Genomic DNA, 22,833 nt, shown 5'->3' with positions numbered 1-22,833 from the left:
CACCACCAAAGCAATGAAATGTAGAAATATATAATCGCTTCTTTCAAACAACAACAACAAGACTGTTCAATACCCCACACAAAGGGAGAGTGTTCACATACCCTTGGGCCAGCAGGTCCAGTAGCACCAGGTGAACCTTGGTCTCCATGATGACCCTGTTGAAAGGAGAGAGGTTTTTTAAAACATGACTTACTCCTGTATTGACTTTCACGCAGAATATTCATCCTTGCGCAAATGGCAAATTCATGGTGGGAAGGGAATATAATGGAGGGCTTATTTTGATTCTCAAAATCTGTTTTTCTTTTAAACAAATAGGACAGGGGGTGCAGAAGGTAAGGAAACCTCCAGATGTTATTGAACCTCAACTCCCATCAGTCCCAGCCAGTCCAGGTAGTGGTCAGGGGTGATGGAAGTTGGAGGCTGAGGACATCTGAAGGACGACTGGTTCGCTGTCCTTATAACAGGATGTCCAGTCCCATCCCTGAGAAACAGGAAGTGATAATGACAACAAACATGCCATTGAGCATATATGGTCTCTCGCCCCCCTCACTGAATAACCACCGCCTGCCCCCATGTATCTGGGCACTGGGGCAGGATTTCTAGATGGGCTTCAGTCATACACAACATCTCTGCTTCTGAACATTAATTGCTGGCCTAATGGAAAGGAAATGCCGACGACTCTACAGAGAGCTGTTGCCAGTCAGAGTTGTCGATATTGAGCTATGTGGGCCAAGTCTCACTCCTAGTGTGAAAAGGCAACACCACAGCGATAGCTCCTTCACACAGACTAATCCCGAAGGACCTTAGAGCGTGCAACCAATGATGCAGGGCCTGTGAATGTGCTGATTATCAGGGAAGCTATATTATTTCTGTTGCTGTTTCGTCCCATTGTTCGGGCAACACACTTACAGCAATGCCAGGCAGACCCTGAAGTCCATTGTGTCCCTTGAAGCCAGGTGCGCCTCTGGGTCCCTTGTCACCAGGACCACCTTTCTCACCACGTGGACCTGCTGGGCCCTGTGGAGGGCAGAAAAAGGGAAAGGTGAAAAACAGAATCTTTTCAGAGAACTTTCCACCTGCAGAGTTTGTTTAGACACACACAAGTACGTTTGCTTTCGGAACATTTTCACGTCTAGAAAGCAGATTTACCTCTGTTTAAAAACAATTCTGCTGAGCAAGGACTGCGGCTCAAAATGTCTCAGGGTCCCTCTCCTTTGTTACTCTACCACTGATCTGGTCTAAGTAGGGACAGCCTCGCTTGGGACCAGTGCTATTTTTCTAGAAAAAGAGGTACTGGAACTCATCATGAATGCCTCCCTTGTTCTCTTAGAATGGCAATGGTGCCCACATGAGAGGTGCTGGAACTGAGTTCTGGTGAGTTCCAGCTGAAGAAAAGCCCTGCTTGGGACTAGAAAGTTTCCTAGGCATTGGTTTTTGCTTATATCCAGCCTTAAGACATATAGCAGGTTGTGTCCATTTTGATGAGCCTGTATCTCAAAATTACTACACTCGACACTTGCTTTCTCTTTGTCCTCAAAGGGCTCACAAGTCAATCGCCTAAGGAATGGGAGTTCGGCTAGGTACCCCACCATTGCAATCTTAAAACCTTTCAACCAAAGGGAAAGACCACCTCCATATTCTAAACCTCCTACCCATGCCAAAATTTCCCCATGATCTATACAACTCTCTGACTGACTTCCAGAACCCAGATCTCCATTCCTGTCCTCATCATGGGCCTTCTTACCAAAAGGACATAATTACAGAAGCGAAACAAAATCCGAACTTACAGCAAGACCTCTTGCACCAGCAGGACCAGCAGGACCAGCAATTCCAACGGGACCCTGAAATGGTGACAAAGCACAGTTAGAGAAACTGCTCACTGTAGGTTGTGATGGCAAAGCTCCCTTTCCTTGACCAACAAAGGAATGACCCAAGGGTGGCTCAATACATTCGTAATATGGACAAGAACAGGAAGCACAAGTGGTTCACACTTCATGCCCTCTGCGTTTCTTTTGGCCACAATGCCCAAAGTGTGACTGTAGGTAGTTTTTGTCCCTTCCTTCATTGGAAGCACATGCTAAGGGAAGAGCTGGGATGGTTCAGTCCATTATCAAATGCACTGAACTGTAAGTTCAAGTCACTTGCACTTCCTGTTCACCAGATGTGAAGAGAACACCCAAAGCCAGTCATAGCAAATGGCTGCTGGAATGAAAGAGCATGCGTGGCATTTTCAGAAGGCCCTGTTTTGGGAGGTCTGGTTGCAAAGGGACTTCTGTTTCAAGGGAGCCAAAAAGTGTAACCGTACAGAGAACTAATGCCACAGCGGGGAGTGATGTGCCACTTGACAACAGGTTGTCTTCATTCATTGGAGGCGAAATGGGAAGCGCACTAGGACCACTTCAATGAGAATCAAGAAGGAATACTGTGATCCCCACTGCTTTCTTTTACAATGAACTGGAAGTGGAATGTTCAGTGACACAGTGGAGGGCTTGGCCATAGTTTACAGGATGGTACTAGCCATTATGCCAAGTTTTGAGTAGCGTAGAGCTCCCAGGCAAATAGTGGGCACCCACCATGCAGAAAACAGGGATGGAAGAACAGCACCATCCTACTATTCACTAAGCTTCAGGGTTAACACCTGTAATTCCCTTCCCCATCATAACACAGAAGTGCAAGGGCCAGATTTTAGGTCTGAGAAAAGCTGGCAGATGGAAGTCTTATTGATACAAGGAACAGAATACTCTTCTTATTGGACAGGATATAAGGGGGGAATACTAGATGGAATGAATGGTAGTTAGGGGAATTGTGCATGTGTAGACTGATGAGAAGGTGTGCTTTAGGGACCAGACACTGAATGTAGACCAAAATATCATCATCATCAACGATAACGTTTCTCATGCTTTGGAAAGCCTTCAGCAGTAACAAAATTACCCCTCCATCTAATAGCAAACTTGGCTGGTGATGGACAACAGCACAGCAATCCAAATGGGGCCACTGAAAAAAGGAAGGTGCTGGTTTGTACAAAAATATTTAAGATGCACCCTCTCTATAAAAACCCGGCTTAATAAGGACTGAGCATGCTCAGTGGCCACACAATTCTAAGTGCCCACTGGAATCAGGTGCAATGGAGTACCCTAGAAGACAGCATGGCTGGCCAACATTGGACAGGAGCAGTCCACACTGTGAAGTTCTGCAGTAAATCCCACTTGCCTGGTATCTAACACCCAGCCCCATTCAATAAGCAGTTAAGTCTAGTACAAAACTACAACAGGTCAACTAAATTCATAGAATCCCACCCCACCCCTTCCTAAAGGTTTTGGCTAAGCTTCTCAATGCCACCAGGTAGACTGCCTGTAGGGCTTCTCAGTGTGGGAGGCACCCATTGGTGGTGTAGTGGTTACAGTGCCAGACTAGGACCTGTGAGACCAGGGTTCAAATCCCCACTAGGAAACGAAGCTCACTGGGTGACCTTGGGCCAGTCACTGCCTCTCAGCCTTACGGTCTACCTCACAGGGTTGCTGTCGGCATTAAACAAGGAAAAGGGAAAATCATGCATACCACCCTTGAGCACCTTGGAGGAAAAAGGTGCAATCAAGAAACATGGCTTGGGGCCCAAGCCTTTCGAATGCAGCCCTGATAGATTACATCTGACTTTTGATTTTATGAAAAGCTTAGAAGTCACATACAGGTTCGCCACGATTTCCAGGTTTGCCAGCAGGGCCAACAGAGCCATGGGGTCCAGGGGCACCGAGAGCACCAGCGGGACCGGGGTTGCCAGGAGCACCACGTTCACCCTGAAAAGATGAAGGCAAAGGACAAATGGAAGACATTTAATTTTTTTTATTTGCATTTTTAATACAGAGACAGAAAAGAAAAACAACACATCCCACACCCCCTTCCGTCCACCCCCCCAGTTGTACAACTTTCGTACCAATCTCGACATACAACTAAATACCTGGAGACTTCCCTAAATGGAAAACCTTTAGAAGTCCAAAGGCATGAGCTTGTAGCAAGCACAGGCTCACTTCTGCCTAGAGAAGGGGAAAACGCGATTACCTTGTAACCAGGAGTACCATCACGGCCTGGAGGACCATCGTTACCTGGATTTCCCTGTGAAGAAAAATATAGTCTTAACATCACACACGACATGGAAAAAAAGCTTTACTTTACTGACAGGGGAATGACAGCATGTTCTGTACCTCCCTCCTGCCCCCCAGCTCCAAATCACAGAACAGTTCCAAGTGGAATAATCTGTCACACTTTATTCTTCCATTGTGATTGTTTCCCCCCCAAATTACTAGTTTCAGAGGGATGGATTCAGTTTATTTCTAGATTGTACTGATTTCCTAAGTAATTTAGATATTATAGAAACACATTGATCCATTTTTTTGCACTCTATTTATGCATTTCATTTTATTACAGCTTTATTTCACCAGTCCAAAAGTAATGGAATGTTCTGAGAACTGTGTGATTTTAATGGAAATATTATTCCCCCCCTTCTTATCTTTTCATGTTATCATTTCTTCCTCACTGTGTACATGAAGGTAAAAACAAAAAACAAAAGGTAAAGGACACCTGGACGGTTAAGTCCCATCAAAAGGAGACTATGGGGTGCAGCGCTCACCTTGCTTTTCAGGCTGAGGGAGCCACATTTTCAATGGGCGAGTTTGGATAATCATATATTGGCTTAATAAACTACATTATGAGCGAGCCTTTTGGCCACACATGAAGCCCATTCAGTTTTCCCTTAATGGTGAGAGGGGGAAAAAGATGATTATATATCACCTAGAAAACTTAATTCCTAATTGTACAGATCAGGAAAATATGGCTAACATCTAAGGAACAAGACATCATATTAAGCCAACTTCAAACCATGGCTGAATATACTATCTTGCTCTAAAGCTGCAAACTGTATTTTTCAAGCCTACATGAAATGGGAAATAGTCAATGGAAGATTTCCTGGTTTGTTTTCTCACTCACACAAAGGGAGGAACAAAATGGCCAAGTGTACAGTTCAGACCTCCGTTTATTAAGCTGAGACATGATTATCTGAATATGGTCACTGTGAGTTTTCCTACAATGGCAGCTAGTGGAGCATGGAGATGGATCACTTTATAGGATCAAGTGCATTGCTGTCAACGAATTCCAAAGCACACTTCAACATGCAAAGTACATTACAACTGCTATCCTATTCGTGGATCCCACTTCCATTTCACTGAATTAAAAAACCCCCCACAAATGAACAAACAAAAACCTTCATGTGAATGAAAAACAGCTGTGTTAAATAGCCTTCAAATGTGATTTTAAATGCTGCTGAACATTTAGGATTCCACCTTCCCCACCTCTATTTTCCCCACTGTTATAACCAAAAAGGTATACTTACATCACGTCCAGCTTCGCCCTGGGCACCATTCACACCAGGGGAACCCACGGGACCAGATGGGCCACGGGCACCTGGGGGACCAGCAATACCAAGGGGTCCAGGCTCACCCTAAAAACAATAGCAGGGATACATTTCATTGCTGTTCGTACACTTAACTAGCAAAATATTCAATACATCCTATTTGCCCTTTCATTATTTGACTACTATATAACTTTCAGCTGATGCCAGTAGACCATGCTTGATGCTCTACAGCAAGGGTGGAAGAATCTTTTTAGCCTATGGTTACTAGGTGTCCCCGTTTCCCGGGTTCAGTCCCCAGATTTACAAATCTGTCCCCGGACAAAATCTGTCCCTGGAATGTCCCCAGATTTCATTTAATGTCCCCGGATTTATATTTTAAGCATTGTAGATTTATTAGTAGGGAATGAATGTTGCGTGATTAGTTCAACAGCACAAGACACATCATATGAGGACTTCTGGCGATGTAAAATGGTGGGCGCCACAGCAGCGAGCAGCTCCTGAAGCAAGCCAGAGCCCTAGATTCCTTGGGGAAAATCTGGTAACCTTATTTTAGCCCAGAATGTTATCTCCTTACCCACCAGCCACTGGTAGGCCAAGTTTGATGTCACAATGATGTTAGGTGAGGAGGTTTTTTGCCTGTAGGGGTCTCCAAAAGCCCCTTTCAAAGTGCTATTTAGCACAGTACTTTGAAATGGGCTTTGCAGGTACTACCAGTCAGCAGTGCCTGCAGACTCCCTTTTCACCTGAGCCAGGTTTTTACCTGCCTAACACCAGACATCCTATAGGATATTCTATACCACAGCTCAACAGAAAGCAGCTCTTGCTCATGATACATGTGCAGACTAAACTTCTGAGTCTGTTCCAGCTATGGCGGTGCAAGCAGGAGTTTCCACTGCCAAGGCAAAAACGTGATTGGTTGAACAGCTGACAGGGCAGGACCATATAACCGGTTCCCACTTGCCAAGCAACAGTCAATCCCGGACCTTCCTTCAGGGAATTTCTGGTACATGTCCTGCCAGAATGGTAGAGTCAGCCTCAGGAGGCAGCTAGCTTGAGGGCATCAGCTGAACTCCCACACCAGCATTGGTACCCAATGGCACATCTTATGAAACAGTGCCACAACACACTTGTAGGAGTAAGCCATGAGACAGAAGCGCACAACTCCAAAGGAGCAACTTTACACTGTGTTTCTCCTCCAGGTTAAAAAAACCAAGAGTTCAGCATTGAATTTAGCATGCACCATCCTAATTCCAGACAAAGCATATCCGCTACCTAGCTGAAGACTTGGCGAATATGGTACTCACAAGTGATCCAGCAATGCCTGGGAGACCACGTTCTCCTCTGCTGCCAGGAATACCAAGGATACCAGGAGCTCCAAGAAGACCTTGAGGACCAGGGGAACCAGGGGCACCCTACACAAAGAAAAGAGCAGAATAAAATTTTCAGATCCTATTTGCAGACTAGCAAACTTCCAATTTGTAACATAAATGAAACTGGTTCTTCCCATCTCCTTTGGCAACTTAAATTGATCTCAGATGTGCATGGATCTCTTCTGATGTACTCAGATTAAGGTTATCCAGCCTTCTTAAAGACAAATCAAGCAACCTGTACCCTTGCTTTGAAATCCTTATTCTGTTTAAGTTTGGGAATGGGACCGCATGGCAATGCCAGAATAAGCCTAATGACCTCAAGAGCAAATCAAATTAAAACATATTCATTATTTGCCACTTGCAGGGCCAATGAAACCAGCAGAAAGTGGGACTTCATGCTGCAGTTGCCACACCTGGAGAACGACTAGCAATTCTCAGTGGTGGTGTAGGCCAATGACATCATTGATCCATGGTGGATTATGCTAGCCATTCTCCAGGGGCAACACCTAGAACCATGCAGCCCCCCCCCCCACATCTATCAAGTGATGCCCTTTGCTAACAGGCACTGATTCCTTCCTTAAATTGTCCAAATAAGGTTATTGACCTTATGGTTGTGAATTCAGCCAGTGGCTACAAAGATTTAGCTTAGAATTTTCTGAGACCAATTTATATGCACATCAATACTTTTGTACTATTTGATGCAAGAACATATATTTTCAAAGTCTTCACTTAAATGCATTTTTTCTTTTTTTAGGCTATTCACAAGAGATTTGGGGGTGTGAGCCACATCATAATCCGGTGCAATGGGCAATCCATTGTGTCCAAACATTTTGTGGAATTCTTGCCCTGACTACCATGGAAGGTTGAAAGTCCACACAATACACAGAATTCTGGAGCCCTAAATATTGAAAATCAAGATTATATATATCCTTGACTTCATCCTGCTATTTAGGGATGGGCTCATATAAATAAAACAACTTCAAATAAATAAAGGTTGAATAGGACCTTGCTGAAAGCAGTCCTACTGAGAGCAGCAAAGCTCATGAAGAAAGTGACATATTCCCCTGGAGTAAAAAAATGAAGCAGAACTGGACTCAGAGAAGCCATGTCACTCCAATCCAGCAGAAGACCTGAATCAATAGATGCATCGGTTTATGTCTGCATGTACTTAAAAGGGAGATTCCTATATGCTTTGAAGAACACACACTCATGGGCTGTGTTGGCTGATGTCTGTATTTCTGAGAAATACGGCAAGAATGACTAACACAGCCTTGGCCAACCTGGTGCCTCTCTCCAGCTGTTATGGACTGAACTTCCATAAGCCCCAGGCAGCATCGCTGTGCTGGCTGGGGACTGATGGGAGTTGTAGTTCTGGAGGGCACTAGGTTGGTGAAGGCAGGCCTAAGAAATGGTATTCAGGCATGACTGATCTGAACCGTTTTTAATCCTGAATTTTACCTTGCTGAACAATGGGTAATAATAATGATAATGAAAATGAGGAAAAGGAAGGAAAATGAATTATTTGTAATAACTTACAGCAGCACCACTTTCTCCACTTGGACCTTTCTCTCCACTGAATCCAGGTGGCCCAACAATACCAGGTTCACCAGCACGGCCAACTGGACCAGTGTCACCACGTTGGCCTCTGATACCTTCTTTGCCAGCTGGGCCAGGAGGGCCAGGGGGACCAGTGATACCCTAGGGATAAAGTAGACAGGTAAATAAATGCCCATGGTTACATTGCTGGTGTAACCAGTTCACAGAGAGCAAAATATTAAACCACATAGCAAAGAACTGACAAAAATTCTTGGTGATAAACAAAACGACAACAACAACATCACAACAACTAATCTTGGTGGTGGTGATTTTAACCATGCAGGATTACAACAAGCTTGCTCCTGAGGATCACATGGAATCAATGGACTCCTTTCATTGAGGTTTCTACAGCAGCATTTTTCAGGTTTCCTATATACAGGGAACACTTTCCACACCGACTTGTCCAGTTGAGGAATTCCAGGAGCTCTGCCATAGAAATTTTACACATGGCGCAGGATTCTGGAGCATGTTCTAGCCAAGGATCAGTGGCATATGACATGCAAATGTGTACAAGAGAACTCCAGGAGCACACTTCAATTGAGAGCAAGTGTTAGGGAGGACATGACATGACAATATGGAGTAGAGAGTGAGGAGGGATGCTTACATCCCCCACCCCCAAAACCTTACAGGAAGCTGGTTAATCCAGCCTCCCTGCCATCTCCCTCTCTCCAGACAAACGTTTAGACAATATTTTTGTGAGGGAAAAGTAGTATGGAAATTTGTGGGTGGAAAAGCAATTTCAGGGAGGGGGATTTCAGATGAAAAGAGGCTGTTGGGGAAGGGTCAAGCAGCCTCCTACCCAAATTCCCTTCTTCCAGTGCTGCTTTGAGTAAAGGAGAGAGGAGTTTTCTTAGCCACATTCATTCATTCATTCATTCATTCATTCATTCATTCATTCATATGCACTGTATAGATAAGCCTTCTGCTAATCCAGGGTTTTGGGAAGGGCTGTTGAGCCCAATTGTCACTGTGCCATGTATTCAATGGCTGCATATTTGCTGAAGAAGGTTGGTAGTGATGGATAACTTTCAGAGAAGCTTGTCCACTATTTCAGATCTTCTTTTCAAACAACTGTTGACAAGGTTCCAAGAACCCCGGTTATCCAGGATTGTTCTTTGCAAAGAGGAATTAGAAGCACCAGACCCTTTATGTTTTCTACCTTGTTTAAATTTACAGATGGAATGTTTTCAATGGCTACTTACAGCAGGGCCAGGGGGTCCAGATCTTCCAGCAGCACCAGGGAAACCAGTGACACCCTGTTGGGGGGGAAAAGATCAATGAAGAGATCAGGACTTAGAAGGACCAGCAGGAGGGTAGATGTAGGAGCATCAACATAATAAGTTTCTACACTTACAGGTGGACCAGAATCACCACGACCTCCAGTGGGACCAGCAGGGCCAACGGGACCCTATGTACAAGAAGAAAGAGTAGGAAAAATTAAGATAAGTAGAGTACTGCAAAGTTCCAGCTGTCAAATATTGGCTTGATCATGATTGGAGTTAAAAATTAATGAAAGCTATGCTACTGACTTATTGAAAGCAGGATCAGACACTATTTCATACTCTAATGCAGGCATGGGGAACCCTGTGGCCCTCCCAGTGATGTTGGTGTTGGGACTCCAATGGCCAATGTGATGGGATGATGATGGGATTTGTAGTCCAGCAACACACCACTACTTTGTAACAGTAGTCATAATATGGACAAGACGCCATCCCAAAGTTGCTAACTTGGTTTTGAAGTGTGTTGCCATTACCACTACCTCATACATGAGATAATTTTTCTAAGAACAGTGGTGGTTCATATACTACCAACCACAGGCAGAAAAATTAACATACGAGTTACAGTGTTCACTCAGTTGTTGTTGGCACCCATCTGTCTCAAGAGACAATAGAGGAGTGCGCCATCGGGGGTAAAGTCAAAATGTTGGGAAGTTACAGCACCTGCTGTGGCTGTAGAAACCAATATGGGAGAGACATGTTTTGTCACAGCTGGGACAGATGAAGGCGGCTGGTTCCGCTGCACCATGGCATTTCTTCTCTCTGCACTCCTCCCAGCAGTCATTTCAGTCCAGTCAGTACTCATATACGCTTCAAAGTACTACTCTTCATTCAATGAATTGATAATGCTTATGATAATTGGATTATCAGTGATATACCAGGGGTGCTACTGTATGTCAAAACTCCTCTGGAAATACTGTACACACACAATCTACCCAAGAAAGATGGCCACTGGTATTGGTTCTTTACCACCAATCTATAGCATTTATATATTAACTCTTTGAAAATAGCTTATAAGGAAGGAGTAAGGACCACGACGTAGTTGCTGCTGGAATACAAGTCCCATCATTCCCGACCACTGGCCATGCTGGCAGGAGTTGATTGGAGCTGGAATTCATCAACATCTGGAAGGCCACAGATACCACACCCCTGCAAAGTTTACCTAACTCTGGATTCCTCCAAATGTAGTGCCAAAGGCAATCCAGAATTTCATCCTTTTGGGAATGGCATGCTTTGTTCCTGCTCTTTGGGAAAGATCCTAGGCACTTCACAAATCAGCCTAACAGTAATTCTAGATTTGAACCATGCAAGCATTCTGCTTCACAGCTATGTAATAAGTTTATGGATGTAGCACTATGAAATCCAAAGAGACTACACAGTTTGATCAGAAGGTGAGGAGAGTTTAATATAAAATTCATTTGACTTACAGAGGGGCCAGAGTTGCCAACAGACCCGACAGCACCTTGTGGGCCTTGTTCTCCTTTAGGTCCTCTCTGGCCTCTTTCACCTTTAGCTCCAGTCTGACCAGCTGCACCCTTAAAAAGTCGAGAGGGGAGAAATGTTACTCAAAACACATTATAGCCCCAAACTATTAAAAACCACGTGAAAGCCAATATTTCCCTTCATACTTACAGGAGGGCCGGCAAATCCAGGAGGACCAGCAGGGCCAACCTCACCACGTTCACCCTATGGTAGGGGAGGAGAACCAACACACATCCCAGTGAGAAAAATTAATCACCATTTCATATCAAAGGTTCCTAGAACCCGTTCATGTCACACTTTTAAAAGAAATTATTCCACTACTTACAGAACTTCCACGAGGACCAGCAGGGCCAGCGGGGCCAGCGGAACCGGCTTCGCCCTAAAACAAACACACAAAGGATTCATGTTGCTAGGATACGCACCAGGCCGTCCTCTACTGCAAGTCCATGGCTGAAGACATAAGCGTCTACCCATCAGCCTCTTGGTGATCCACTGATGCAACTCAAACCATCAGGTGCCACAGGCAAGAGAGCAGGTGCATTGCAGCAGGGTGCCTTCAGAACAAATTGATCCCAATGGCTTGGGAATGAGAGCTGAGCCACAAACAAGGGTTCAATCAATCAATCAATCAATCAATCAATCAATCAATCCCAAGGCACTTTTGGCTAGTTTGCCATATTTCACCTGCCAGATCCTGAACAAAACACATTCACTGCATTTTCTAAATGGATATGAGGAAGAAAGGTAAGTTGAACTCATTGGTGTTCTATTTAGGCCCTGTAAAAATGTGTTCTGTCCCCTTAAAGTAGAGCCCAGACTCCTCATTGCCTCTAAGACAAAGCTAGTGAGAAGGGTGTGTAAATAGCAACAACAGAGTAGGCGCAATGCCATCTTTTAAAATGTAATCCTTTCCCTCCAACATTTTTTTAACCATGCTTAACTTCTTTTCAATCAAAGAATGGCCATGAATTCAAAGTGCCATGTTAAGGATGTGCAAGCGTTCTTTGCACTGAAGGCTCCTATGCCATGACAAAATGGTAGTTGTTTGCCTTGTGATCTTGGTGTCGGGGGAAGCTGCTGTTTGAAAAATGTAAGCCAAATAACATCTCTCTGGGTGCACCGTATGGAACCAGTTACACCATTCATTGGATTTCCAGTCATTGGTCTTGACCACAGATCTTAACAGATATAAAACCATACAGACACAGGTAAAAAGGCAGGTAGCCATGCAGCCTACGCTTATCACCCAAGAAGGGGGGGAAATAAAATAAAATCATGAAAAGTACAGTTCAAGCTTTCAATTTGAAGTGTGTTCAAGCAATTGTCCTTATAAGCCTCTGCCTGAAATCGCATGAGAGCAAGGAGCCCCAAATGGCCATTGTGCTCATGTGGGGGGCAGTGGCGTAGCATGGGGGGTGCAGGGGGGGCCGGGCGCACCGGGCGCAACATCTGGGGGTTAGGGGGCACAAATCCATGGGTTAGGGGGCGCAAATCCATGGGTTAGGGGGTGCAAATTACTTGCCTTGCCCCGGGTGCTGACAACCCACGCTATGCCACTGGTGGGGGAGGGGGGAAACAGGATGTCCTGTTTTTTCCAGGGCAGTTGATGCATATATTTTACTAGGGATGTAGGGATGTTCCCTCAACCATTTCATTTCCTGGGGAATATTTACATCTTTAGGGAGTTTTCTGAAACATTATTATTATTATTTAGTTATATCCTGCCTTTTCCCCAAACTTGGACTCAAGGCAGCTTACGGATAAAATAGAAAAAGCTCAAAACATAGAAAAGATAATCATTAAAAAGCAATTAAACACTAACAGAATTAAAACTAGATGGGCAGATCTATGAAAAATACAGATAACAACAACAATAAAAACAGCACAGCAACAGCACCTTCCTTAAAAACAGTCAGTTCCTAAAAGCCTGTTGGAATAGGAAAGTATTCACCTGCTGGTGGAATGACAACAAGGAGGGAGCCAGTCTAATTTCTATAGAAAAGTCTGAGAGCATAAATATGGATTAATCTAAGCCAGGGTGTTGACCCTGTTGCCTTCAAGATGTTGCAGTACTGCAACTCCCATCAGCCTCAGCCAGCACAGCCAGGGATAGAGCTGTAGTTCAGCAATATCTGGGGGGTGACAGGTTCCCCATCCCTAATCAATGATTTAGGCTGCAATCCTATACCCACTTATCTGGGAGCAAGACCCACTGAACTCTGTGTAGACATGTGCAGGATTGCAGGGTTAGAGTCAACTGAGCCTAGTGCAAGAATGGGGAACCTGTGGCCCTCCAGATATTTTTGGACTACAGATCCCATCATCCCTGACCATGATGGTTCAGGGTTATGGGAGTTGGAGTCCAAGAACATCTGTAGGGCCACAGGTTCTCCACGCCTGGCTTAGCAGATAGCATATTTGGCAAAACTGGATTCAAATCTTCACTCAACCTTTGGCTGACTGTGTTCTTATGGGCATGCCATTTATGTTCATTTCTCCATCTGTAAAATGGGACTATTAATAACCACAGATGCTGAATAAGATAATTACTAGGAGGCTCTTTGGACAGGAAGAAATGCTATAGGAATAAGCAGCGGTTTTTTCTGGGGGGTATGCATACCTCTAAACATTTTATGAATCTTTGTACCTTTGTCTATTTACTGTATTTATTTTTCCGGATTTGAACTATAAAGTGATGATTTCCTTGAGTCAAAATGAGAGTACCCCTGAACATTTTTTTAAGGAAAAAAAAAAGCACAGGGAATAAGGAAAAAATAGGATAAGACCCAATGCGTAGGACGGCATTGTAGGTATTGTTTTAACTTTCTCTGTTGTGTGTAACTTTTACCTACCACTAAGATATTTTAAAATATGAAGCGGATTATAAATGCTTTCACACAAACAAACATCTTGATATTTTCCCCATTGTGTTTTATTTGGATGCTGTAACATTGGAGGGGTGAATCTCACCCATGAGAAGCTGCCTTATACCACTAGATTGGTCCATCTAGCTCAATACTGTCCACATTGACAGCCAGGAGATAGTTCAGTTGGCAGAGCATGAGATTCTGGATCTCAGGGCCGTGGGTTCAAGCCCCACATGGGCCAAAAGATCCCTGCATTGCCGGGGGTTGGACTAGATGACCCTCGTGGTCCCTTTCGACTCTACAATTATATGATTCTGATCCAGGGATTCTGTGATCCAGGGTTTCAGGTAGGAGTCTTTCTCTAGCCCTACCTGGAGACGCATTGAACCTGGGACTTTTACATGCAAAACACATGCTATACCACTGGGCGATGGCTCCTTCCCATACTAAATGCAAGCCTGCTAAGCATCTGAAAAGTCTGCCACTTACTCTTTCTCCAGTACTTCCAGCAGGGCCAGGAGCACCAACTGCACCAGGAATACCCTGAAAAAAATCAAGCAGAATTACAGGTTTGAATCTAGGGTGCTTTTTCTCCCCATGTTAAACCCACACCAGAAGAAAATTATCCAAGCTATGGACAATTGCACAAATGATAAAACGACACATTTAGTTTTTGTTTTTTAAAAGGTTTTGTATTGTTTTAAGTTTTCTTAATCCAGCATCAGAAATCAATGTAATAGTTGTCCAAACAAATTGCATTAACTTCCTTAATAATACCAGTGATGTATTTTCAAGATCTTCAGTGATCTAAACTTACTTCAGGCCAATATCACGGACGGTTAAGGGTCTGGGTGCAGAATTAATGGGCTATGTATTGGGACCTAAATCCAATTATTTTTCTCTCCCCCTCTTGATTACTAAAAGGACTGAAGGCTTGGCTCCTAGGAAATAAAGCAATTTAAGAAGTATACTTACCCGTGAGCCATCTCTTCCTGAAGTTCCAGCTTCTCCTCTGAAGCCTGTTGGACCCTGAAATGAAGCGGGACACAGCATGAATTCTGAGTCTCACTGTCTAATTCAGAGGCTTTCAACCTTTTTGAGTCCACGGCTCCTTTGACCAACGACATTCTTTTTGTGGCACCCCTGTGGGGCTCAGGAGCCCAGTTATGTCACCCTTTGCCTGCAGAGCCGGCAGCTCCTCACCCTTTTTCAAACACCCTCTGTTGTGGCGTGTTCCCTTAGCCCTCTCCCCTCTCTTTGGGAGTCCTCTATTATTTCCTTATTTTCATTTTTCATGTCTGTTGCGTCTTTATTTTCTCCCCCTTTGCAACTACCAATGCTCTGGGTTGCCAGTGGAGGTAAAAATCCTCTTAGTTGTGTCTTTTGCAGATGGAAAAACAAACACCCCTATTTTTCTCCATTTTTACTGAATCCATAAACCAGACAATTCTAATATCAACGCCTGGAAAAGAAATTGGATCCACACTAACAAGAGAGTTGAATGTTACAAACACAACCCAAAATACCTCCCAGTGAACTCAGTTCATCAAATAATTATTGCTAGCTCCCTCAAGATCATCTAATATTTTTTATTTTAAAAATCATGAATGACATTATGAAATGAATTTTAAATGTAGCCAGCAGAAGGCATGCTTTTGTAGACAGGAATGGAAGTGTTTAGCATTTTGCCATTACTATATTCCCCACTAAGCCAATTTCTTGCAGATGCCTATAATGTAGCGTCCCTGGAAAACAGTGTCTCACTCACATATTGATAAACCAATGTCTTGATAAACCAGTGTCTCACTCACATATGTACTCAGCTTTGGGTCTTGATAAACCAGAATAATAATAAATTAACTGACAGAATTAAACTTGCGGACCACTTATTACACAGAAGGTTTCCAAGTGACTTGCCGCATATGATTCTAAGCCAGGAAAACTGAGCCTAAGACTTCCTACTCCAGCACAAGTGCTTAAAATGGGGTCTCTTGATTACTATAGCTACTCAGGGGCCGAACCTGGGGTCATCAGCTTACAGAGCATGGGCAGTACCACTGAGCAGCCACAGCCTTTCCCCACCAAGGAAGACCTTGCAATTAAAATACACCAGGGGCGACTTTGCAGATGTGATGAATTATTGGTCAGGAATCAGATTGCCTCTTATTGGCCTTACCTTTTCGCCTTTGCCTCCTGGGACGCCAGCAACACCTCTCTCGCCAGGCATTCCACTGGGACCAGCTGGGCCTGGGGTACCAGCAGCACCAGCGGCACCAGGTTCGCCCTAGGAGAACAGGAAAAGAAAGATTCAACCTTCAAGAGCCCTAGGGGGAAATGAGCCACATGCTTCATTGTGCTGCCTGCGAATAGCTGCTTGCTAGTATTCTGAAAGGTACTGCATTTCTGAATACTGCTGGGGGGGGGGGGAATACTCTCTGCAGTGGCCGCCCAGGAGTGAAGGTGATGTTTCTTATCACGTGACATTCAAACGATCCATTCTCCAAACATGCAGGTAAAAGCAGGTGAATACCTCCTAAGAAGAAATGTCTGGTTTGGGATAGGTCTGGATCAATTTGGAGGATGTCTTCTGGGTGTTCAAAAGTAACCCGATATGAGATTGACTTCATTATCATCTTGGCAACATCAAGCGCTGCCAGGAACCATGTGAATTATATTTTCCAAGGGTTGTATCTAAGCTATAGTCACCATTGAAATTGATGGGCCTAAGCTGGTCATGCCCTTTGTTTTTATTGGGTCTTCTCTGAATAGGAATAACCCCTGAATAGCTCAGTCAGTAGAGCACGAGACTCTTCATCTCAGGGTCATGGGTTCAAGCCACACGTTGGGTGAAAGATTTTTGCATTGCAGGGGGTTGGGCTAGATTACCCTCATGATCCCTACTAACTACGATTCTAAGAAATCTATGAAACACTGGATGTGCTTTCTGTCATCCCTGCAGCAACATCCAGGGCTTGAAACCTGATGGGCAACTGGCAATACCTTTCTGGAGACCCCTGGGTACTGCTACCACCCCTCAATTTGATTAAGGGGTAGCGAAACCAAAAATAGGTCCACTACAGGTTGACGAGGACTCCAGATCCAGAATCAACGGGCAGGGTGGAAATTTACAGAAATCCATCACGGAGCATCCCTGTACATGTCTGGACTCTGCCTCATCACAAATGCTGCAGAGAAAAGTGTCATCCTAACAGGGGCGTAGGAAAGAAGGGGGGCAGGGGGGCGGTCCACCCCAGGTGTCATCATGGAGTGGGGTGACAAATTATCAAGGAAGAAGAAGAAGAGTTTGGATTTGATATCCCGCCTTTCACTCCCTTTAAGGAGTCTCAAAGCGGCTAACATTCTCCTTTCCCTTCCTCCCCCACAACAAACACTCTGTGAGGTGAGTGGGGTTGAGAGACTTCACAGAAGTGTGACTGGCCCAAGGTCACCCAGCAGCTGCATGTGGAGGAGCGGAGACTCGAACCCGGTTCTCCAGATTACAAGACTACCGCTCTTAACCACTACACCACACTGGCTCTCGAACAATTACTGCCCTACTAGGGTGGTTCATTAAAACTTTTTTAAAAAAAAAATGCCTGCTCCAAAGATCTTATCTTAATACACTAGGGATTATATACTACATATGAAATTTCATGCATATCAGTTAATATCTTGACCCTTCTCCACGAAAATAGCTGTTTACTTGGCTGTTTTCCTATGTCATGAAGGCTGTACTCTCAACAAAGCCTTTGCTAGACTCTTTTCGGGCACCTGCTAAAAGCATTCTTCTTTAGGCAAGCATACCTAGATGCTTAGGAAGTTGAAGTAATTTTAATCTTAATATTTTGGCTTTTGTATGTTTTAAAGTAGGGTTGTTAATTTTTCTTGATTTTACTGCTGTGGTGGTTTTTTGTTTTGGTAAACCACTTTGCAGGTTTTTAAAAATAAATTTTATTAAATAAACAAGCAATAAATATAAATAAAATAACACAAGCCAAAACACAATCCATCCTGTAGATTTAAGTATCTGTTCATAGTCGCCTACTTGTTATCAGAGGCTCAGAATCCACAGTCCTTTGTAAGAAAATATGAAATAATGTAAAACCATTTTTGCAGGCAAAAATGTGTGTGTGTGTGTGGGGGGGGGGTGAGACAAGAAATTTTTCGCACCGGGTACCACCTGACCTTCCTACACCCCTACATCCTAAAGCAAGAACGAGTAAGTATATATGAAGCTGCAACTATGCCAGTAGACAAAAGCAGAAGAAAAGGAAGGCTCAATCCCTGATCTAGACAAAGCCACACGACTGACAAGCTCCAGATGCATAATGAGGATTCCAGGCCATGTTCATCTAACAGCATCCTACCCAACCCCTACGCAACAACTTTATTTGAAATTTAAGATGATGTTCTAAAGCACCTATTAATACCAAATAAAAAGCTGCTACTCGGTCAACTCGGCTTGTTGACAAGCTCTTGAGTTTGCCTATGGTGGGTTCTCTGAATCACAGATGCCCTTTCTAGAACAAGGGTGGTGAGCACCTAGCCCTTCAGATGTTGGATTACAACTCCCTTTATCCTTGATGATTAGCCTTGCTGGCTGGGACTGGTGGAACCTGCAGTCCAACAACATTGGAGGCCCACAGGTTGCTCATTCCTCTTTTAATACTTCTCACAACAAAGACAAGTGACTGATACCTAAGCCAAAAATACCCCTATGTGACCACTGCACCCTTTGCCGATAATACAAGATCTTAAAGGCAGCAAAGCAGCAGACTGCTGACATGCTACACACACCAGGCACACATCTATATGGGAGGTTGCCATCAGGCTCCGGCTCAGTGCTTGCATCAAAGAGATGACACTGCCCTCCCCAGGATTTCAGAAAAATAGCACCCTTTTTGCCTTACCTTGTTACCATCAGTTCCTGGTGGGCCGGATGGGCCACGGCTTCCAATGGAGCCTACAGGACCTACAGCACCACTTTGACCTGGAAGACCACGCTCACCCTGGAGGAAGAAGATGGGCAAGAAGTGAATTGGAATTCAGAGGCCTTGAATTTGGATAGCAAGCTTAGCATTTAGCACTGAAGCCTGGAAGATGTTAGTGGTACCACCGGCAAATGCTATTTTTTGCTTCTTCGCTCATACATAGCTGATGAATGGGATCTAGGCTTAAGGGCAGGCCTTGCTCTTCTGCAGGAGTCCTGCATCTAAACAAGAACTCAGAGTGCTGCTCTCTAGATGCAGACATATTATTGACATCCCAGTTCCAAAGACACCGGGACAGAAGGAAGTCCCATTGGTTTCCATGGGACTTGCTTCTGAGCCAGAGTGCTTAGGAGACTGTGTTACCACTCAGCTGTGGTCCTTTCTTCCAAACAGAACCCACTCCAATAGCAGTGGTTATTCAAGGGTATTCTGAACGCATCTTCCTTAGTTCAAAGGCAGGTATTGCAGACTTTAGGAACAAAGCAAAACACAGTGAAAAATAAACTTACTCTTGGACCAGCAGGACCAGCAGGACCGAAATCACCATGAAGACCCTATGCACAAAAGAGAGACAGGTTACGCTTAACTCTGAACGTGTTTTCCTTACTGTCATTTTAAGAATTATTATAGCTACCGACTGAGGTTATTTCAATCCAGTGAGATAAAAAAGGAGATGCACATTTTGATCTCAAAACTGTGGTGCAGCAGAACGTAGGGCTCAAGCCACAAGAGAGAATTTGACTCTGTTGTAGCATTCATTCTCATTCTCTCTCGCAGGCTGGCAGACAACTTCACAGGGTTGTTGTGAGGATGAGGAAGGGACCAGTCATGCACACCACCATTGGAGACATATATTTTAAATCTGTGTGTATTCATAGTAAGAGGGGGAGGGAACCTACCAGTTTAACTGATTAAGTGGCCATATTTCTAAGGGTAAAATGTGGTTGTTGTTTTGTTTTGTTTTTTAACAAGAGCGTTTTCCATGTGTTATCCATATTCACAAGCCAAAAACAAAGGAGCCAAGGATGTCCAGTTGGTTGGAGCAACTCAGGGCAGGTACACTGAATCACTTTAACTTCCCCCTCGGTTTGAGAGGGGAATGTCAGACAAACCATGCCCAAATATTCCTACAGTGTGCTGTAAGCACTGACCATGCTGCCTTAGGGTTACATCAGGGAAAATGTAAAGGGTGATTGCTAGAACCACAGCACAGGGACTGCTATAGAGCTTGTCCCTACAGAGACACAATGGAGCCAGAGACATTCCCTCATGCCTCTTTAGAGGAAGTATGCCAACCTGCTTTTCTCCCGGCCACAATGGACACCTGCATATGACAGATGGACAGCAGGATTTCTCTCACTGCAGTTAGACACTGCATTTGTGTGGTTCAGAAAAAAACACATCTTATCCATAAATGTATTGTGTTCAATTACCCTTTCGCCTGGTTTGCCAGCTTCACCAACTGGGCCTGAGGGACCTGGAAGACCCTAAAATGAAAAGAAACAGATGGTAATAATCAACAACCCACAATCCTTTTGTGTATTATGAAAAGTCACAGGTGAGCTTGTGCAAAAGTATTAGTAAACGCAGTCTAAAATGTGAGGGCTCTTATGTCTCACAGGCTTCGTTCAAGACACAGGAACACAGGATGCTGACTTCCTGTCAGAGCGTTGGTCTTTTTAGCTCAGTATTGTCCACATTTATACTGGCAGAAGCTCTCCCAGGTTTCAGGCAGGGGACATTCCCAGTCCCATCTGCAGATGCTGAGGACTGAACATGGGATATTCTGTATAGGCAACTCCCCATTTACGAGGGGGGTTATGTTGCCAGACACCCGTGTGTTTAAGTAAAATCGTATATGTTGGGAGCACAGTTGAAAAAGCCTGCAAACATCCTCCAAACCTCCTTGCTCAAACTCTAACTCTCCACAGGCCTCAAAGGTCCTGCGGTTGCACTTGCAAAGGCTTGTGGGATTGCCAGTTGCTGTTTTTACGCCATTTTGCCATTTCCACACTCTTTCAGGGCTGTTTTGCCCCTTTGTGTCCCACTTCTGGGTTCCTGTGCACAGTCACACATGCCTTGAACACACATAAATGGGGAGTTGCCTGTACAAAATCCACATGGACTGAAACGTCTATGGATTACTATTGCTGTTCTCTGCCCAAACCAACTTATTATCGTAATTTGAGTGGCAAGCCTCAGATCTTAAAACAGCTCTTCCCTTCACTGAAGTGCATTATACAGATTTTCAGCATGACTCCCTTATATGAAAACCAAGCCATGTGCAAGACAACTCCTTGCAAGACCATATTAAAAGATTCTTAAGAAACATGTGGCTTAAATCAATTCAAATTATCTACCACTCCTGTTTTCGTACACTAAACACATTTATACTCTGTGCCTTGTGCACTGTATAAGCCAAGACATACTGAAATGCTTCTGATCATTTGTTCTTAGCACAGTTTCCAACCACAAACAGTGCAAAATCTGTGTTAACATTAGCTAGTAAGAAAGACCATATTTGGGATGCAAGGGATGCAAATTTTGGCCTCTGATCCTGACCAAGACCCACTGAGAGGCTGCCTCCCAGGAGGATCACTGTAATGTGGAGAGCAACATAACCCCACCTATCAGCCACTGAAGGAGCAGCTGCTCTAATCCTTGCTTTCCTCATCCCTTCCCATTCCTTTTTCCTTTTCTGCTGTGTTTATTAGATTGCGAACTCGTGCACAGAGACCCTCTTATGTTTTAATGTGTGTATAGTGCTTAAAATGTTTCAGGCACTTCTTAAATAATAATATTTATCATCATCCTCACCACCACCACTTACTTGGAAGCCAGGAGCACCAGCTGGGCCAGTTTCACCTTTAGCACCAGGGTTGCCCTAGAGGAATTAAAAGACAGAATAAAAATAAGCATGCAAAGCCTTTGGAGCGGAAGCATAGCTAGACAGCTCTCTCTCCCCCCTCCCTCCCCAACTTTTTTTTCTGTATTAAGATCAAGGAAGTTCAATGGCCACATTGAAATAGGCAATTGTCCCCCTGCAAAGCTACCCAAAGAAAGGCACATGGAGATCAGTGCCCTCCATTGAAGTTAATGGGCAGACACAGGTAGTGGAACTCTGTGTTTGTGTCAAAGGTTAACAATGATGATCATGTACTTACAACAACACCAATTGGACCTTGAGCACCGTTATTTCCCTCGGGACCAGGAGCACCCTACAACAACAGAGGGATGAGTTACGTAAGATATGGACAATACACACCATGTTTGTTATTTTCCTAAAAATAAAATGGCATCACCTTAGCTGACTATTTAATGGTGGAGGTGTTCCCTCCATGAGATGTAACCCAATGACTTTGAACATTGGTACCATGTAGAAACTAACTTATGGCACGTGTACACATACACAGGCACACAAACACATTCCTTGCTTGCACACATGGTAGAGTTGCTCCACAAAACAAACAACTGTTTCATTTGCATTAAAAATGGAAGATAATAGACAGGTAGTATAGACCTTCCTTAGAGGTTGGCAATTCCTGTACAGATCCTGCTCTCTTAACTAATGCATGTTCATTGGGACATAAGATAGCTGCACATACCCGTTGGCCAGCAACACCAACATGGCCTCTGTCACCAGGTTTGCCAGGCTCACCCTAGGGCAGAAAGAAAAGGAAATGAAAACAAGATTAGAACGAACATCAACTACGCTCAAGTTCCTTCATTTGGGCTTATGCATCTCTTCTATTTCCGAAGACCCACTTGTGCTCTCTGAGACTGGAGTCAGTTCTGGGGGGGGGGGGGCGGCACCATAAATGGGTACCTGTTGAGGTCCCTACCCTG

At 44.2% G+C, this 22,833-nt stretch overlaps 1 protein-coding gene across 2 annotated transcripts in view; it reads right to left on the bottom strand.

Annotated features, from left to right (window-relative positions):
- The window catches only part of COL1A2 (collagen type I alpha 2 chain), a 64,547-nt gene that overhangs the window by 5,689 nt on the left and 36,025 nt on the right, over window positions 1-22,833 (bottom strand). For both annotated transcript variants that reach the window (XM_083705194.1, XM_083705195.1), the window contains exons 24-45: window positions 22,593-22,646; window positions 22,152-22,205; window positions 21,818-21,871; window positions 20,421-20,474; window positions 19,497-19,541; window positions 18,907-19,005; window positions 16,173-16,280; window positions 14,972-15,025; window positions 14,486-14,539; window positions 11,455-11,508; window positions 11,280-11,333; window positions 11,075-11,182; window positions 9,725-9,778; window positions 9,573-9,626; window positions 8,311-8,472; window positions 6,709-6,816; window positions 5,384-5,491; window positions 4,057-4,110; window positions 3,687-3,794; window positions 1,788-1,841; window positions 910-1,017; window positions 102-155 (exon numbers count right to left, since the gene is read on the bottom strand). In XM_083705194.1, coding sequence (XP_083561320.1) covers window positions 102-155; window positions 910-1,017; window positions 1,788-1,841; window positions 3,687-3,794; window positions 4,057-4,110; window positions 5,384-5,491; window positions 6,709-6,816; window positions 8,311-8,472; window positions 9,573-9,626; window positions 9,725-9,778; window positions 11,075-11,182; window positions 11,280-11,333; window positions 11,455-11,508; window positions 14,486-14,539; window positions 14,972-15,025; window positions 16,173-16,280; window positions 18,907-19,005; window positions 19,497-19,541; window positions 20,421-20,474; window positions 21,818-21,871; window positions 22,152-22,205; window positions 22,593-22,646 — 1,656 coding nt within the window. The remainder of the gene's footprint in view (window positions 1-101; window positions 156-909; window positions 1,018-1,787; window positions 1,842-3,686; window positions 3,795-4,056; window positions 4,111-5,383; window positions 5,492-6,708; window positions 6,817-8,310; window positions 8,473-9,572; window positions 9,627-9,724; window positions 9,779-11,074; window positions 11,183-11,279; window positions 11,334-11,454; window positions 11,509-14,485; window positions 14,540-14,971; window positions 15,026-16,172; window positions 16,281-18,906; window positions 19,006-19,496; window positions 19,542-20,420; window positions 20,475-21,817; window positions 21,872-22,151; window positions 22,206-22,592; window positions 22,647-22,833) is intronic.

This window comes from Podarcis gaigeae (assembly GCF_964106915.1).
Source record: "Podarcis gaigeae genome assembly, chromosome: 12".
Lineage (NCBI taxonomy): Eukaryota > Metazoa > Chordata > Lepidosauria > Squamata > Lacertidae > Podarcis > Podarcis gaigeae.
The sequence above is the reverse complement of the archived record's forward strand: the minus strand, read 5'-3'. Positions and strand labels throughout refer to the sequence as shown.